Genomic DNA, 17,924 nt, shown 5'->3' with positions numbered 1-17,924 from the left:
TGTAAGTTTAATGAACTCTAAATACAGATCAAGCGTTCCTGATGGGGCTTCGCTGGTGGCGCAGTGGTTGAGAGTTCGCCTGCCGATGCAGGGGACACGGGTTCATGCCCCGGTCCGGGAAGATCCCACATGCCGCGGAGCAGCTGGGCCCGTGAGCCATGGCCGCTGAGCCTGCGCGTCCGGAGCCTGTGCTCCGCAACGGGAGAGGCCACAGCAGTGAGAAGCCCGTGTACCGCAAAAAAAAAAAAAAAAAAAAAAAGTGTTCCTGATGAAAATTTAGCATCCAAATTGAGATGTGCTGTAAGTGAAAAATACACACCAGATTTTGAAGACAGTACAAAAAGGGTAAAATCTTCTTTAATAATCTTTAGATTAATCACACGTTGAAATATTTTCACTATACTAGGTTAACGATGACATTAAAATTAACTTCACCTGTTTTTTACTTTTTACTGTGTCTACTAGGAAATGTAAAATGGAATGTGTGGCTCACCCTGCATTCTGGAGAGCACTCATCCAACAGAACCAAGGCAGATGCAAGAGGAAAGAGACTGGAAGCAGGAAGACCAATAAGAGACTCTTCTTGATGAGTCCAGAAGAGACACAGGCCTGAATTACCTAAATGCTCCCCACCTTCGAAACTTAATTCAAGACCTACTACTACCTCCAAAGCTGTTCCAGTCGTAACTGTTCCTAATGAGATGCCCTTCTCTGAACTACTGGGGGAGTTAATCATCTGTAGGATTCACTTCGGCACTTAAATCATTTCCACCTGTCATTTCTACTTAATTCTGGGGTGAGCTGTTTCTCAGATTAGACTATCAGCTCCTAGGCTAAGTGCCACAATTTAGGCATCTTTAATTTTTCCACACTGTGCAGTGCACTTTCAAAACTTTTTTTTTACTTCTTTATTGGAGTATAATTGCTTTACAATGGTGCGTTAGTTTCTGCTTCATAACAAAGTGAATCAGTTATACATATACATATGTTCCCATATCCCTTCCCTCTTGCGTCTCCCTCCCTCCCACCCTCCCTACCCCACCCCTCTAGGTGGTTACAGAGCACCGAGCTGATCTCCCTGTGCTATGCGGCTGCTTCCCACAAGCTATCTACCTTACGTTTGGTAGTGTATATATGTCCATGCCACTCTCTCGCTTTGTCACAGCTTACCCTTCCCGCTCCCCATATCCTCAAGTCCATTCTCTAGTAGGTCTGTGTCTTTATTCCCATCTTACCCCTAGGCTCTTCATGACATTTTTTTCTTAAATTCCATATATATGTGTTAGCATACGGTATTTGTCTTTCTTTCTGACTTACTTCACTCTGTATGACAGACTCTAGGTCTATCCACCTCATTACAAATAGCTCAATTTCGTTTCTTCAAAACTTTTAATAAACAGAACTACATGAATGGCTCCCCATATATTCCGTCACATAATCTGGAGATACTCGTATAGCTAATTTTACTTTTCCTCAGCAGAAGGTTTTGACATCTTAACGACATGAGCTAAAACCATGTAAAAGTCAACCAACACTCCAGGCCAATGTTCCAATAAAGCAGTGACATCTAATCAGTGAGCAAGCCTTGGCAAACTGTATTGGATACCAGCAGGAACAAAAAAGTCAAGAGGCAGAGCAATTTAGCATTTTCACAAATTCCATTAAAAATCAAACCAAAAATTCTGATTATCTATGGCCTCCACTGCCAGAGATAACCTTTGCAACCTAAGCATTAAGAACATTCATTCAAGGGAAAAAACACACAGCTTTCACACTTAAAAATCAACCCCTAGGGCTTCCCTGGTGGCGCAGTGGTTGAGAGTCCGCCTGCCGATGCAGGGGACATGGGTTCGTGCCCCGGTCCGGGAAAATCCCACATGCCGCGGAGCGGCTGGGCCCGTGAGCCATGGCCGCTGGGCCTGCGCGTCCGGAGCCTGTGCTCCGCAACGGGAGAGGCCACAACAGTGGCCCGCGTACCGCAAAAAAAAACAACCCCTAAAAATCAATCCTTCTAATAAGCAACAGATTTTCCAGATAGAGAGCCACAGATTACTAATAATCTAAACTCAGCATTTTCCTATCTAAATTAAAGTCAGGTGAAGGAAAATCTTTTTAGGGAAATGTTAAAAAATATATATCTTACTGTATCATTGATAATAAAGTATTTCACCTAAAGTACCACTTAAATTTTCTGAGAGGAACCCTTAAAACACACACACACACACACACACACACACACACACACACACTCAAGCAACTGGTCAGCTTTTATCCCTACAAAAATAGGAAGCTAGCAGCAACTAGTTTAAAGCAAAGGGACACTTATATGGTTATCAGCACTGATCTTTCCGGAACTTTGCAGTTCTCAGAATTTTAACGTTTGTTTGACATTTTTTAAAAAAGCTGACAAGTTATAACAACAACAGAATCGATCTTTCCTGAATTTGTTTAATGGCTATAAAGCCTATGTAACGGTGCAAATAAAGTTTCTATCTCCAAACGACTGAGCAATCAAAGATGGAGTCACGACAGCTCATGGGGAAAAATAAGTTAAGGCTGTTCTAGTCTGAAAGGCAGAAGAAACAGGGGAAACCTGTCAAATAGCCTGGATGAAATCAGGGAGTTAAAAAGAAAGCACTCATTTCCTTTAGCACTGTGGGAAAATCCCGGTGCTAACAGAAAGCTAAGGAAAGTTTGGTTTGGCTGATTTCATTTTGTTTTCCTTCCAACATCATCACTGAGTTTGAACGGCTGCTTTCCTCCCCTCCCATTACTCGGTAAAAACTCCCCCACTGAATTGAGTTGTCTTCCGGAGCCTCGCGCCCCCGCCTCCCAGCCTGCAAACGTGCTCAGACGCCTCTGGGTATGTTGTGGTCTCACCAGTCCGCGGGCCAGCGCTCCGAACTCAATGGACAATGGGAGCTCACCCCCGTGCACGCCAACTACAAAGCTCAGGAGGGCCATTTCCCTTTTCCTGCCCAGATGCTGTTTTTCCCCCTTCGAAGCAGGGCCCCGTTCTCCACTACAGCTGTAGTTTGGTCTGGGACGCCTGTCTCCCTTCCCACCTGCAGAGCTGCTGAACCCCTCCACCCCTCCAAATAAGTTGTAGGGCAGCGCACAGGCCAACGGGGACCCCCTACCCAGGGGCTTAATTGGGGTCACGGGTTTCAAAGTCCAGGTAGGACGGGGAGGGATGTCTCTGGACGCTTGATCATGGCCCTCAAGGCTAAGTCGTCCCCACTGTCCCCTCGCCAGCCTCTACCTGTCTCCCATCCCCCTACAGCGAGGAGAGCGGGGAGGTGCGGGCAGGCAGCACGGCCACCTCCTCCTCCAGTGGAGCCCTCGGCGACACTCACCCTTTCACCACAAAGAAGGGGTCCTCCATGGACATGGCGTCCCGGCCCCCGGCCGCCTCACGCTTGCTCCGCGCACAGCGCGCCCAGCGAACGCTGCCCACCCCACCCGCCTCGCGCGGCCGCCGGCGCCTCGGCCTGGGGGACCCGGAGCCTCTGCGCGCGCAGGCCGGGGTGCACTGGCCCGCCGCGGGTCCAGCACTTGGTCGGCACCGCAGACCGAATCCCTGACTCTGTTGCCCGGCCCCGCGGCCGCCCCCTCCCCCGGCTCCTCCCAGCGCGTCCGGCCGCCTGGCTCCGCCCCCGGGTTGCTCAGCCTCCACCAGTCACGAACGCCGTCCGCCGCACCACTTCCGCACCCATGCTCACGTGACCAGACCCGGCCCCGCCCCTTGTCGGCGGGGCATGGGCACCTTGTCACAAGACCCTGGAGACGGGGCTCTGGGGGTGGTGGGGGAGGGCGGGTCTTCTCTCGCCTCGCCCCTCAGGATTCAGGGGGAGGAGTTGCTTGTTCCCTTGCGGGAAAGACTGTCGGGTTTCCTAGATACGCCGTAGTACCTGCTTTGCACAATCCTTTCACCTTTCCTCTACTTTTGATACTTGATTTTTGATAACATGTTGATTTAGAAATCCATCTCGTCCTCGACATACAATAAAGCGTGCTCGTATACATTATCTGACTATGATAATATTGAACAACTCCTTTATGAAGGTCTTACTATATCCAGCAATGCGCTGAAGGCTGTATGTGCATTATCTCAATATTCTTGGGGGGGGGGGGCGGTATTACTATTCCCATTTAGTAGATGGGAGAATTTCAGAGAGGTTTCAAGATTTCCTGTGCTCACACAACCTGGACAGGGCAGAGCCAGAGAATCTGTGCACTGTCTACCAGACTGGGGTGTGTTTTCTTTTGCTGTGCGTTCTTTTCATACAGCATACGGTGCTTCCCAAGAGAGAGAACTTTTGAGGGACAAAGAAAGGGCCAGGTATAGCAACTTCTTCCAGGCTAAATGGTTCAAAAGCGATTCCAGAAAGCATTTTGGTCAGAACAGTTATCAAACGTATATGCTAGATATGCTGTGGGGTTTTTGAACTTTAATTGCTGATTATCATTGAGCACTTCCTGTATGTCAAGCACTGTGCTAAGTTATCTCCGTTGCACTCACAATGAGGTAATTACTGTTGTTATCCCCATTTTACGAGAAGTCTGAGGCTCTTGGAATGTTAAGTGACTTGCTTAAAGTCACCAGTCTTTTTGGAGATGGGAGAGTGCTCAAAGCCAGACAAACCCTGTTTGAACCTGAGTTCTATTATTCAGTTCCTCATATATAAAACATGGATCATAATATGTAGCTCATGGACTGTTGTGAAGGTTAAATTGAAATGCATGGAAACCCCAAAGCCCCAGCGGAGTGAGGCAGTGAAGTCAGGGAAACCAGTCCAGAAGCTACTGTGGTCATCTAGTCTGAAGGGGTGAAAACCAGACTAGGATGACAGCAATTGTGGGGAGAATCTGATAGATGTTTCCAAGGAAAAACAAAACACCTAGACATGACGAAAGATTGAATAGGGTTAAGGAGGAGAGAGGTGAAAGCCAAAGACTCCAGTCTTCTCTGAGACCCTGGAGGAGCAGTGGAGGTCAGGTATGGGGGAACAAAGAAGCTGTTGGAAGAGAACTGTTTTGGTTCTGAACATATTGAGTTGGGGAACTGAAAAGGGATCATCTTTCATTCATTCAATAAACACACAGAAATCGAGAAGATGAGAGTTGTGATTAAGAGCCATAGTTGCAGACAGATTACCTGAGTTCAAATCCTAATTCTGCTACTTCCTGACTGTTGTGTCTTGGGCAAGCTTAGTCTCTCATTGTCCTCAACTATGAAATGGATACTATAATAACACCTTCCTCATAGAGAGTGTCATCAGGATTAAATGAATCAGTGTCTGAGAAGTGCTTAGAACAGTGCTGGCACGTGTTGTATTCTTACTGTGTGCTAGGCACTGAGGACACAGAGATATACAGGCTTGGTCCTTGACTTCAAGGAGCTCTCAGACTGGTGGGAGAGCCCAGCCAGTTACACAATGTTGCCACAGAAACAACCCAGCCTGGAGACAGCAGGGCAGCCTGGCCCCCCCCCCCCCCCCCCCCCCCCCCCGGGCGGCGAGCCACAGCGGGGGGCATTGCCGGAATGGAAGGAATGGGACTATGGCCACAGGAACTAAGGCTGGAAAAGGGCAGGGCCAGTTTATTGGGGGGCCCTTGATTGTGCTGTTAAGAACTGTGGACACTGTACTATAGATCATGGCAGCTGAGGGAATTGACAGGATAATACTGGCATTTGACACAGGTGCAGCAATGGCTGAAAGGTCAGCTAGGAGGTCATCATCCAGAGGAGGGATGAGGGTGTCCTGAAATAAGCTCACTGGAGGACGGAAAGGAGGGATACATTTGAGAAATACTTTAGAGGCAAAATCTGGGGACATGGTGAATTATTATCCCAATCTTTTAAAAGCCCTGAGATACATGTTCTTTCCTGGAACACTCCAGAAGACACTTGCTCTTGTTGGCATCCATTGACTTGGCCATGGCTGTCTACATTTCCCAGCACCAGCCACAGGAAATATCCACATACTGGTCATGTTTTCTTTCTTTGCCTTAGTTGTTACCATCACCTCCACCCTTATCTACACACTGGATTAAAATAAACCAATTTTAGTCAACACAGGAAGTGACTAAAAATTTATGGGACATTCATCTGATGGTCACTAAAAATGTTTAAAAGTGTGTAATGACGTGTATTGAAAGTAGCAAGACAATATTGTATATATATGATTTCAATTCTGTTCATTTTTATATATAGAAACAGTTTTATGCATAGAAATTTTTATACATAGGAAAAAGAAAATGTACTTAAAGTTTGGCAATTTTCTACAATGGACTATTTACTTGGATAATCAGAAATATAAAAAGTAAAAAAGAAAAGAAAAATTGAAGAAAGATAAGTGAGAAAGCCAAGTGACTACATATGCAAAAGTACATCAAAGGTTAGCAATTTTAAATCCTTTCTAGAATAACTCAAGTTAGAAGTGTATGAATGAATGGATATTAGTGAGTACTAAAAGTTAAAATACTCTATTGGAATTCAGTGAACTTCTTGACATAACAGTGAGTTTGAACCATCGTAGAAGGGCAGGTATGACTTTACCCTCCTCTATGAATTTGTTAGTGCACAGGGGAGGAAAAAATCACAATTTCTCTTGGTAAACTAGTGAATAACGATAATAGTAATAGCAATTGCTAGCATTTACTTACTATGTAAGTTTGTGCTAAGTAATATACACTATGCTAAGTAATATACATGCATACTCTTCAGAAGTGGCTCCAAAATTTCTACATGGGGCAGGTTTTAGAATGTAACTTGTTTGGACAACAGGGCTAGGAGGCTTGAACTGAGGTTGCATGGCAGACCCACTGTATTTTCTTAAATTTGGGGTTTATTTGGGACCATGATTATATGTGCATGATAGTGGTGCTCTAAAGTCCCAAGTGAAAAGTCACCTCTTGGTTCCACCACGCTGATTTCATTGAATCCTCACAACAGCTCTGCTTATTATCCCCATTTTTCACAAAAGAAATCTGAGGCTTAGAGAGGTTAATAATTTGCCCAAGGTCTCATAGGCAGGCAGTGAGAGCCCTATTTGAAAATAAGTTTGTCTGACTCCTAAACCCATGTTCTTTGTTACAGTACTCTCCTGCCGATTTGTATAAGGGCTAGCCTTGCCCCAAAATTGGTGAATGGATTTTTTTTTTTTTTGCGGTACGTGGGCCTCTCACTGTTGTGGCCTCTCCCATCGTGGAGCACAGGCTCCGGGAAGCCCTGGTGAATGGATTTTACCTAAGCACAGAAAGTGGCTCAAATCAGATTTCACAGACATGCATGTGCACATACGCACACACACACACACACACACACACACACACACACACACACACACACCCCTACTGAATTTTTTAAAACAGCCCAGAGGAAACTACTTATTGAACATGATAAAAAAAAATTACAGTATATTGAAAACAATATACTTAACAAATAAGACCCTTTTGCTAACTTAATAATTTGTCTTTTGGTTTTTGAGGATGACTTGTCCCATTTGCAAATGGGTCAGATTCTCCAGAAGGGCCTTAAGAGATATATAATAAAGCAGGTAGTAAAAAGCCAAAGACATAATTAGAGGGATCCGTAGTAAACAAGATAAACACAAGCCACTCTGAAAAGTACAACTTGAGATTCAAGGATAGTCAGCTGCTCAGAGGCAGAGCTAGTTCCCAAGGAGAGTGCACAGGATGCTCCCCACTTCAATGCTTCCCAGCTTAGTCGAGCAGTCTTCACTTGTCCTTTAAGATCTTGACTGTTATCAAATCTATTTATTTAAAAACTTAAGAACTATTAAAGCTATACCATAAAAAATGCATGTTGGGGCTTCCCTGGTGGAGCAGTGGTTGAGAGTCCGCCTGCCGATGCAGGGGATACGGGTTCGTGCCCCGATCCGGGAAGATCCCACATGCCGCGGAGCGGCTGGGCCCGTGAGCCATGGCCGCTGAGCCTGCGCGTCCGGAGCCTGTGCTCCGCAACGGGAGAGGCCACAACAGTGAGAGGCCCGCGTACCGCAAAAAAAAAAAAAAAAAAAATTGCACGTTGGTATTGGGAAATTGTTAAGTGAAAAATAAATTACCAAATAATGTTAGGATGTGAAACCTTGTTTTGGTAAAATGAACCTCCCAAAGTGTGTCTGTAAACGTACATATATAGTCATAGCAAAAGCACTGAAGAGACATATACTAAAATGTTAACAGTGGCTTTCTCTGAGGAGTGATTTTGATCTTAGTACTCTGAGTTTTTGGTGTATTTTGAAGTTTTCTGGATTTTGTTTGTTTGTTTTTTATTTATTATTATTATTTTATTTATTTATTTTTGGCCACTCAGCCCAGCTTGTGAGATCATACTTCCCAAACCAGGGATTGAACCGGGGCCCTCAGGAGTGAAAGGGCTGAGTCCTAACCACTGGACTGCCAGGGAATTCCCTTCTGGAGGGTTTTTGCTAATTTGCACTTAAGATAATATGACTTTAAAAAGTGTGGTCATCATGCCCACTTTTTAATGTAAATGCTGCAGACTGCAGTACAGTGTGCAGTTTTGGAACAAGATACGAACAGAAATTCAAAGGAACAAATAAATACACTGCCATGGAACTCCAGTGCTAGTGAGAGATCTCTGGGACTATTGGGGTCTCTGGGAGTGGCACAAGGGTGCCCTACATTTGTTAAGTGAAGAGTTAAGGGAAGAACAAAGAAGTGAAGGAGGAAAGAAAGGAAGAAAGAAATACAAAGATCTGAGAAGAGAAGGTGCTAGGAGATGCTGAGAAGGTGTCAAATATTAATTTCATTATTGTCTTCTTTTTTTCTTTTGGGAAATGGAAGATGTGTAGTTTCCTGTTGCTGCTATAACAAAATTACTACAAACTAAGTGCCCTAAAACAACATACATTTATTCTCTTATAATTCTGGGGGTCAGAAGTCCAAAAGTGGGTCTCATGGGCTAAAATGAACGTGATGGCAGGATAGCACAGGGAGATCAGCTCGGTGCTTTGTGACCACCTAGAGAGGTGGGATAGGCAGGGTGGGAGGGAGACGTAAGAGGGAAGGGATATGGGGATATATGTATACGTATAGCTGATTCAATTTGTTATAAAGCAGAAACTAACACACCACTGTAAAGCAATTATACTCCAATAAAGATGTTAAAATAAATAAAGTGATGGCAGGGTTGCATTTCTTCTGGAGGCTCTAGTGGAGAATCTGCTCCTTCTGTTTCCAGTTCTAGACACTGTTTGCCTCCCTCTTATAAGATCCTTGTGATTGGACCCACCAGATAAGCCTGGATAATCTCCGCATCTCATGATTTTTAATTTAATCTTATCTGCTAAGTCCCTTTTGCCACGTAAGGTAAGATATTCACACGTTCTGGAGATTAGGATGTGGAAATCTTTGGGGTGAGGATGGGGGCATTATTCAGCCTGCTGCAGAAGGAAACTAGCATGTTCTCCTACCTATCTGGTACATTGTAAACAGAGCCTCATCTAATTCTTCAACAAGCCTCGTGAAATATATGCCAGGATTTGTTTCTAAAGTTGAGGAAACTGAGCCTCAGCACAATTTGGGATTCTGCGCAAGGTCCAGTAGCCGGGATGCGAGCCCCGGTCCCTGAGCCGGAGCTCAAGCCAGCCTGCCTGGTGGCCTTGCCTCCACTCATCTCTCCCACTTACCCCTACTTCCTCTTTCTTGTCTGGGCCTGTCCTCCAACTCCCTGAACAAGCTTAAGCTTCTGTTTCCCAACTCCTCCGTGCTCTCGTGATGACAATGCAGCCGTGGCTTGGCGCTGAGCTTTGCTAATCAAGCAAGCCAAGCTAGCTGCCCCTCAGAATCTTCTTTTAGGCTTTTTTCTACCTCTCCTTTATTCAACGAGCATTTTTTTGAGCTATTGGGCTGGGTGCTAGAGCAGCAGGGAAGATAGGCTAAAAATGTCAGGACAGTCTACATGATACATATTATATCAGACATAAGGACTGAAGCATTATAGGAAGCCAGGGCAAGTCCTGGGAACTTTGTGTGACTCTTTCTCATGGACCTTGGGAGAAATCTAAGCTCCAGGGAATAAGCAAAGACTTCTTTTTATTTTGAGCCTCCTGGGGGACCAGATATGATTATTCTTTGTGTTCCTTGTTGTCTTTCCCATAATTGTGTTCCATAAATATTCGAAAGTTGGGAACAAGGTCAAGACAGGAACAGCAAAAAGCAAGCAGTGTCTGAGACCAACAAAGGGTTAAAGGCCACTGCCAAAAGCAGGCAGTGCTCTTGTTTTCCCTCTCTCTCTCTCTATTCTACCTAGCATCTGATGACACTATTTCCTCTGTTTTTCACTGGGAGAGAACCCTGAGTGTCACTCAGTTGCTGAATCACTCAAGAGCCGGTAGAGTATAGGTTCTTGAAAGATCAGCAGGGACCTGTCAGTGTTTTGGTTAAAAGAATCGGAAAGAGAAGGATTTTAGAGGGGCTGATGGTGCTCCTGTTACCTCTCATCATTGCATTAGCAGTGATGCACAGTGATGCTCGTGAGTACCCCAAATTCTCTTTGCTCTGAACTCCTCAGGCGAGGCAGCCTCAGGGAAAGAGCTTGTCTTCCTAAAACTTCTGGTGAGATGATTAAGAAGCCAGGGGCAGAAAATTGTTTATTAAACCCAGGACTTGTCAGAGGGTTGGACTAGCTGTACAGTTTTCCAGTTCACGTGTGTAGGATTTTGATGTCACCTGCCTTCTGAAGGGTTGGAAGCCATTCCGGAAAGACCCTCTGGGTAACTTCCTCACTTCCTACTTCCCTTCTGAGCACTGCTCCCTTTCTTTTCTGTTCATGTCTTTTCTTTTACTTTTGTTTTTCCTCTCTACTAGCTTTGTAAGTCTCATGAGGATGTGGTCAGAGTTTCAGGGCCATTAAACAGTTGAGCAGATCCATTGTTCAGGTTTACTTGTTTTTCCTCTTCACCACAATCCCAACCTGTAACACAAGATCCCAGAAAGATAAAACCATGGTTCTGGACTTGTTTACTAGGTGTAAGAGATATCAACTGAGTAGAGGGAGTTTTTCATTGTTTAGGGAGCCTATGTTACTAGGGAAGCAGTTGCTTTCTGTTGCCTGCAATACACCAAAAGACCTGTGGGCTGGAAGCACCAGGCTTCTCTGCCCTAAGCAACTGCTTTCCCAGCTAGGGGCCAGCACTCCCGGATGGCTGCCGGCAATGTCTCCATCTCAGTCTGGGCCACCACCATAGGCAGTGATTCACGAGCGTGACAGGAAGGAGCTCTTTCAAATCATCTGTGTGTTAATTATACAAATGTTGGTTGATGACCTACTGTGTGACAGCACTTTTGGGGACATGACCATGAACAAGACAGACAAAGGTCCTGCTTCTATAGAAACTTAATCCAGAAAAAGTCCTACCGTTCAAGTCAGAAATGGGAAAGATTGAGGGTGAGGGTAAGAGACAGAGGATAAAAAGAGGAAAGGAGTGATATTTCTAGAATGTAAAAAGCCTATATATTACCTGTATTTAATCCTCAAAGAACTCTCCAATAATATGACCACAGTATCCCCTAAACATAATCTTTCATGTAATGGTCTAACTGACCCTTGTGGCAGGCTAAGAAAATATCCCCATTTCCAGATGAGGAGACCCAGGCCTAGAGAGGTGGACTCAGCTCACATAACGAGCAGAGTCTGAAGTACATGCAGGTCTTTTAGCCTACGGTCCGGGGCTTTTCCACAATATCACAGCACCTCTGGATGTGGACGCTTGGCACTTCGATAATAGGTGGAATGAGAAATAGAACCCGTCATATATAAAGGGCAGGGAAGGTCACTTTGTGCTGGCTATTCTCCTTTTGACTCCTTCCACTCCAACCTTCTCTGGCCTGTCTTGTGCCCTGGGAGGCTGACTGCTACAGAAGGCATCACCCAGTCTCTCTTGCAGGCTGATTTCTGTTCGGGTTCACGCAATGGGAGATGCTGAAAGGAGAGCAGTCACAGAGGAAAGAGAGGTTGGGGTATTTCCTTCTTCCTCTTTCCCCACTTTGTTTAATGTTTCTGGCAGTAGCTGTGTCCCTCTGCAATATAGTTTTCTCTGAACAGCCCTTTCTTCATGGTTCTAGCTCCCATTAGGCCTCAGGAGCACTCTTTGCTCCTCCAGTCTCTACAGCCCTAAGGGTGGTAACGGCTTCCTATAGTTGTTAGCTTATGGGTGCCCTATCATCCCTCATCTGTTCCTGTAACTTTGCTCATACCTCTGCGTGAAGTCCCTTCATTAAAGTTTCTTCATGTGACTCATCTGGGATGAAGGTTGTTACCTGCCACGATCCTGACTGAGTGTTCTGAGCATGGAGGGATGCTGACAGGGAAGGGAAACAGGGTTATGAAAAAGGTCTTGGTCTACTTGATATTTGGGCCTAATGCTAGCCCTGAGTAGGAGCTTCTAGGCATGGAAACGTAGGGAGGAGATACCAGAGTGTATGGGGGTCACAGCTCAATGACAAGATCACTCCAACATCACTTCCAGTGTGTTGATTTCATTGACTCCATGGCCTGCAGTAGACTGTGCTTTCCTTTGTACTTCCATAGCTCCTGCTCACAGCTTTATAACTTTCTATTTACCAAAATCTTTCCTTCAAGCCTCTCCTCAAAGGCAGGAAGAGAGATCTTCTCATTTTTCTCTTCTTTATTTTCCTCGTACTTCCTAGTGACCAATAGGCACTTAATAAATGCCTCCTGGAATTTATGTTCCAAGGTGACGTCCCTAAGAAATTGAAGTGATCTGGCCGTGTGCCATAGAGAACTTGGTCAGCAATAATAACTAAATTCACAACTGTGGTTTATTCTAGTTGCAGAATTTGTATGAAAAAGAAAGGTGTTTCATGCTTTACAGCTCCTCCTGTTCTTCATTTCAGCCTGTGGGAGACGGTGAGCTGGTGACGTGGGTGGGTGTCATCAGGGCGGGGGCATGCGTGGGATCTCTCTTGCAGAGGCATATGTGGTTTGTGTGTTTCATCCTGAAAAAGCCAAGGTCAGTCTCTTGATATTACTCATAACTCTATGGATATTTCAATCTGCTATATCAATCTGCTTCATGAATGATGAAGTCCTTCACAGACAAGGAGTAATGATGGATAAGTCCCCTGAACTGTCAACTGGGCTAGCGTTAAAAGACAGATTTGCAAATTATCTGCTTAGAAATGACCTTGCGTTCCAAGAGTTAACATGAGAAAATATGGGCATTTGCTATAGACATTATTAGACTTAGAAATTATCTGCTTAGAAATGACCTTGCGTTCCAAGAGTTAACATGAGAAAATATGGGCATTTGCTATAGACATTATTAGACTTCAATCTGTTTCCATGGAGCTGTTGCCAAGGCACATGCGGTAGAAATTTCTCCAAGATACTGTTTTACTCCCTTAAGGCCTTCTTGGTTGACATTGAATCTATCTAAATCTGAGAAATGCAACTAATTTGTAGATTTTCTTCTGACTAGTTGCAATATTTGTCTATTCTCACTAAAACGCATTGACCTCAGTCATCCTGTTACCCCAGAAGGATTGCCAAGGACTCGAAGGAAGGGGCCTAGGTTAAAGATCAAACAAGTGGCTCTTTAAACACTTGAAACCCAGATTGAGACAGATGACAGAGGACATTCTTTCTGACAGCCAAATTTATATTTATTATGGAAAACCCTTCAAGAGTATAAGTACCAAATCACATTTTGTTACAACTTCAATGAATCATCTAAAAAGAATAAAATTCATAAAAATGTAATTCTTCTGGGAAATAGGAGAACATATGGTCGTCATTGTATACAGAGAGTACTGGGAAAAAAAAACCCACCAGGGCACATTCATTCATTCTCCAGAGCTCTACATGGCCCACAGTGATCTCCTTGCTATTCCTCAAATACATGGAACAGGCAACTTCCTTGAGGACTCAGGCTTGTTGTTCCGTCTGAAAGGTTCTTCTCCTATGACTCACTTCCTCACTTCATTCACATCTCTGCTCAGATGCCACCTGCTCAGAAGGCCTTTCCTGGTCCCTCTACCTAAAAGGTCAGCCCTCTTCACACTCTACCTCCTTTCCTTGCTTTTTTCCCTTTTTCTTTTTTAAATTTGTTTTTCTCTTTTTGAACTTTTTTCTTTTCAATTTCTTTTTTCCCCTTTTTCTTTATTATTATTTGTGTGTGTGTGTTTATTTCCTTTCCCTGCTTTATTACTCTTCACAACTCTTATCAGCTGCTGATCCTGTATTATATCTTCACCTACTGCAGGTCTTCCTTCTAGAAAGGAGCTCAGAGGGCTGGGATTTGATGTGTTCATTGCCGTATCCCTAGCAGCTAGGACTGTGCCTACTGGAAGTTCAGAAAAGGATAAAACTTAAAAGAGACATTGGTAACCTCCAAAGGGTAGCCTCAAAAGAGTAGCTAAAGAGTCAAACTGTCACATTCAGCACTTCCGGGCCCTCGATGACTTCCTGTAGTGAGAGGAGTTGTTAGGAGAGGGACTGGCAGTACTTGATGCGTATAGAACTACCTATATCACTGCATAGTTTGAGAAGTGTCCAAAGGCCCTCTTAACTAAAAATATCACCCTCCACTTCTCCCCCTCATTCCCACGATGCCTGAAATTCCAGAGAGTAGTTCCCAGGAATCATAATCATTTGGACTGCATTAAGGCATCGGGCTACTTGGGAGGGTCAACAGATATTTGGGACTTTGTCGAACTGGATATTCAGTTGGGACCCACAGCCAATTGTAGGAAGGTCTGGAGCCGGGGTCCCCAGGGACTGGGAAATCCAGGACAGTGAGTCATCCTTGACACAAGGGGGCGGGAGAGAGCAACGGTGATCTGGGTGAGAACCCTGAAACAGAGCCTGGGATGGGGAAGTGCCTCTGCTTCGGATCAGCTGGGCAGTCTAAGGCAAAGGGGCTTCTAGCCTGAGAGGTCAGAGTGTAATTCCTAGGTCCTCCACTTATGGATTCTAAGGATGATCTTGGGCAATTTTCTTCAACTCTCTGCACCCATTGTCCACCTGTAAAATGGGAATTTTAAGACGTTTAAGACTCAAGAGGTTGCAGTGAGGAATAAATGTAACTCATGCTTACCAGAGGCTTAGCATGGTAACTAACACATGGCGGCATGTGCTCAAGAAGTAAGTGCGGTTCTGAGGGTTATGATTCAGATTTTGCTGCCCTCCATGGCTCGCAGAAGGCCTAACTTCACAGCAGGTTTTCTACCTCCTCCTTGTGGATCCCTTTGTGTGACAGCAGGATCTCTCTCCTAGCTGCTGGAACACCCCATTGGTACCTCTTTTGTGGCACTTAACTGCCTGCTGCCATGTGTTTGCCCCCATGGAGGAATACCTGAAAACACTTTATCAATTATTTTATAATCTAGTGTTTCACAGCCTTTTGTCAAAACGGTCCAACTAGTTAATCTACAGGTTAAAGGGAACATAATATAGGATGTAAAGTCACCACTGCATTTGGTCTAATTGCTGTTCGGTTGTGTTGTTCAGGATTTTCAGCAATGCCTATCACAGGCTATTGGGACAGAGCAGCGAACGCTCTTTGAGAAGCAACTTGACTGGCCTGGACAGAAGACCAAATTCAAAATTGTAGATTTCAGTTCAATGAGTGGATTGATGTTCATGGAAAGGGAGAGAGAAACCTAATTTCATAATTATTGCAGCAAGAAGAATCAGAAGGTTAGATTGAATCATATGAAATTGCCATGTTGGTAGATCAAAAATGGTCAAGTACAGGTCTTTTCAAATGATTCAACCTTCACAGTTCTTGTAGAAATCTAATCATCCAGGCAACATATCCATAGGCTATAACTTATGACAAGGTCTAATGCGACATGAGAGAAAGGGTACCATGGACTTTCCCCTATTTTTTCTGTGACTCAACGTCTGTCAACCAACTTCCCATCACAGCTGAGGTAGCATTTTGGAAGCCCACCTGAGGAGCAAGTGTGACTCATACCTGTGGACGCACCAGATGGGTAATTGTATCCGTGGCAAACGAAGGGGAGAGGGCTGTGATGTTCTGGAGCAGAGCCACGGCTGCATGAGCCTGGACGGGCAGATGACCGGCAGATGGAGGCCAGCCTTTTGGGGCAGAGCAGCCTTTGAAGTCAGGGCTGGCTAGTGGAGAAAAACTGCTCCAAAACCAGGAATAAGACTGAGATTGAGGTTGGAGAAAAGGGCATTAGTATTGGCAACAGACCATGTGCCTCTCTACTTACCTCTTATAAACTCTGGATAATGCAAATCTTTATGAAGTTACATTTTTATAAGAAAGTGAAATTACATGAATTGTAAATATTATGTATGGAGATAATGTCAGTGATACTCATTTAGAATAAATCCTCCCATTCATTGAGCAGTAATGCCCCAAGTTGGTAATACTTTTTTTTTTTTTTTGCTTGTTGGCATCTACTAGGCATGTAGACCCCAGATGTCATAAAACGAAATACAGATTCCAAGGGAAGTTCTACACGTCAATAACACAGTCTCTTCTTAAATCCCTTCTTCCTTGCTCTCTCCCATTCTTTGCCTGGAATTTGATTTCTATGAGGTTTTTGCTATCAGTAACTGTGGAAGCCATTCCTAGCTATGTCTTTGCCCCTCATTCCTTCAGCTCCAGCCGCAGGCCTTATTGCTGCTGGAGTGTGCCAGCTTGGCCTCTCTTCAGGGCCTTTGTACAGGCCCCCCTGCCTGTACTGCGGTCCCCACATGTCTGCCTGGCTCCCTCACTCCCTGCAGGTACTTGTTCAGAAGTCTCCTTCTCGGAGCGGTCTTCCCTAAGTATTGATGTTTAGAATTATATTGCTTAGTCCTCTTTGCAAATTTTTCTCCATTGCACATTTTTTTTGAATTTTATTTTATTTTTTTATACAGCAGGTTCTTACTAGTTATCCATTTTATACACATTAGTGTATATATGTCAATCCCAATCTCCCAATTCATCACACCCCCACCCCCACCCCCCGCCGCTTTCCCCCCTTGGTGTCCATACGTTTGTTCTCTACATCTGTGTCTCTATTTCTGCCCTGCAAACCAGTTCATCTGTGCTATTTTTCTAGGTTCCACGTATATGCGTTAATATACAATATTTCTCTTTCTCTTTCTGACTTACTTCACTCTGTATGACAGTCTCTAGATCCATTGCACTTTTTATACAACATGTTATATGTATTTATTTTATATTGTCTGCCTTCCTCCTCTCCTCCCGTTAGGATGTAGGCTCCAGAAGGGCAGACATTTTTATCTGTTTTGTCTGTGGTGTGCTCAGGGCCTGGAACAGCGCCTGGCACAGAGGTGGTACTCACATGTTTGTTGACTACTCAGCTGGAGACTAAAAAAGTGTGAGAACTAATGTTCCTGACTTGCTCTTCCTTTAGCCTCCACCTTAAAACAGTTGTACATCTGCAAAACCTTTCTAGAGGTGGAGAAATAGAACCGTTTGCAAAATCGGTTGCAGATTCAACCATATTATACCTTTTGCAGACTCCAGGCTGGATGTAAATTAGATTTCAGCTCTGCTCCCTTTATGAAAAGTATTTTTTAAAGTATAAGCTCCTGGGAATTCCCTGGTGGTCCAGTGGTTAGGACTCGGTGCTCTTACTGCTGGGGCCCCAGGTTGGATCCTTGGTCGGGGAACTAAGATCCCACAAGCCGTGTGGTGAAGCCAAAATAATTTTTTTTAAATAAGTATAAGTTCAAGTTAAATAGATTCATACTCATTCCAGCATACTTAATTGTTTTGAAGCAGAGAAATAAAGTGTCTTGCCAACAATTTAATTCACAAATATTTACGAAGCACCTACCATGGGCTAGGCTCCCTATGCTAGGCCTTGTAGGAAATACAGAGGGAAGAAAGTAAGTCCCAGTTCTTTTTTTTTTTTAAAGCTTT

The 17,924-nt window shown here is 44.4% G+C and overlaps 1 protein-coding gene across 1 annotated transcript in view; it reads right to left on the bottom strand.

Moving 5' to 3' along the window:
• STX6 (syntaxin 6) overlaps nt 1–3,447 on the bottom strand; it is a 40,018-nt gene extending 36,571 nt beyond the window's left edge. Inside the window, exon 1 of the mRNA XM_082833113.1 lies at nt 3,357–3,447. Within this exon, the coding sequence (XP_082689239.1) occupies nt 3,357–3,391 (35 nt within the window). The 5' untranslated portion in view covers nt 3,392–3,447. The remainder of the gene's footprint in view (nt 1–3,356) is intronic.
• Nucleotides 3,448–17,924: the final 14,477 nt, after the last annotated feature.

The sequence above is a fragment of the Leucopleurus acutus genome (genome assembly GCF_964270905.1).
Source record: "Leucopleurus acutus genome assembly, chromosome: 2".
NCBI lineage: Eukaryota > Metazoa > Chordata > Mammalia > Artiodactyla > Delphinidae > Leucopleurus > Leucopleurus acutus.
This window is presented reverse-complemented; position numbering and strand designations above follow the sequence as displayed.